This window comes from Myotis brandtii, unplaced genomic scaffold (assembly GCF_000412655.1).
Source record: "Myotis brandtii unplaced genomic scaffold, ASM41265v1 scaffold208, whole genome shotgun sequence".
NCBI classification, from domain to species: Eukaryota; Metazoa; Chordata; class Mammalia; order Chiroptera; family Vespertilionidae; genus Myotis; species Myotis brandtii.
In genome coordinates this window covers 6,657,404-6,658,755 of record NW_005357764.1, presented here as the reverse complement: position 1 = coordinate 6,658,755, position 1,352 = coordinate 6,657,404, and the positions used below count along the sequence as shown (strand labels likewise).

The window sequence follows — 1,352 nt, the reverse complement described above, 5'->3', positions numbered from 1 at the left end:
AAAAATATATTTTTATTGATTTCAGAGGAAGGGAGAGGGAGAGATAGAAACATCAATGATCTGGAAACATCAATATTCCCTACTGGGAACAGAACCCACAACCCAGGCATGTGCCCTTGACCAGAATCAAACCTGGGCCAACACAGACCAACACTCTATCCACTGAGCCAAATTGACTAGGGCTAGGCACCTGATTTTTTACAAAGTCACTTTTATTTTGTTAATCAATCAAAACTATACCTTTTTCTTGTCAGATCAACAAAAAATATTTTTGGTGTGCCACATAATTTTAATAATTAGTTTATGTGTGTCATGAGATGAAAAAGGTTGAAAATCATGGTTCTAGGAAAATCAGTTCTGAACCTAATCAAACAAGCTGGAGTCAAAGCAGAGGGCAGCATATTTTGTTAATCAATCAAAACTATACCTTTTTCTTGTTAGATCAACAAAAAATATTTCTGGTGTGCCACATAATTTTAATAATTAGTTTATTAGCAGCGAACAGGCCACTAAATTCTAGTCCAAAACACATTTTTGAATAAGCCCGATTAAGATAAGACTCAACCTATCATCGGTCCTTGGAGATTAACATCCTTACCTCAGACGCTTCCGGTCCCTTGACCGAGATCTTCGTTTATCCCTGCTGCGAGACCTCTCTCTCCTTCTGTCTCTCTCTCTGCTTCTAGACCGACGGTCATCTCCACGTTTACTTCTTTTGTCTGAGGGTGAGCGACTTCTAGAGCGACTTCCAGAACGTCCCCGTGATGCTGATCGCTTCCGATAGTGGCTAGGTTAAGTTAAAGATTCAGTTGAGCAGACACAGGTAGCTTCTACTATATCTTATTTATTATATTTTTCCAAAAAAAAATCTCAGCAGACAAATTAAACACTGAAAAGACTTTATACACGGTTTTTGTTGTTTTTAATTAGGGGGGAAATGAGCCCTTCGGCTATAGCACACGCAGGGGGTGGGAAAACTATCTTGAAAAGGAAGAAAAGAGAGCAAACAAAACAGACCAAGCCCCAAGCAGATTGCATTCTGTAAAGGAAGGCATGACAAATATAAATATACAAAATGCTTTGTAGTGCTACGGAAAAAAACAGATCAAAGTAAAGGAAAAAGGGAGGGAATGGGAAATAGATTTTGCTATTTTATACGAGGGCGGTACGAGAAAAGAAAATGATAGTCTATACTCAATCTAAACATAAAGGTTAGCATACCGAATTCAACAACATATGAAAAAGATCATGCAATCACACGATCATGAATCCGTCCAGGGGGTTCGGCCGATAGCGCAGGGGAACCCGGTGCCCGTCGCCGGCCCACGTCCAGCCACTGGCTCAGCCGAGGT

The 1,352-nt window shown here is 40.2% G+C and overlaps 1 protein-coding gene across 1 annotated transcript in view; it reads right to left on the bottom strand.

The window, feature by feature from the left end:
* Positions 1 to 1,352, bottom strand: part of DDX46 (DEAD (Asp-Glu-Ala-Asp) box polypeptide 46) — a 57,846-nt gene that overhangs the window by 55,864 nt on the left and 630 nt on the right. Inside the window, exon 2 of the mRNA XM_014539176.1 lies at positions 599 to 787. Coding sequence (XP_014394662.1) covers positions 599 to 787 — 189 coding nt within the window. The remainder of the gene's footprint in view (positions 1 to 598; positions 788 to 1,352) is intronic.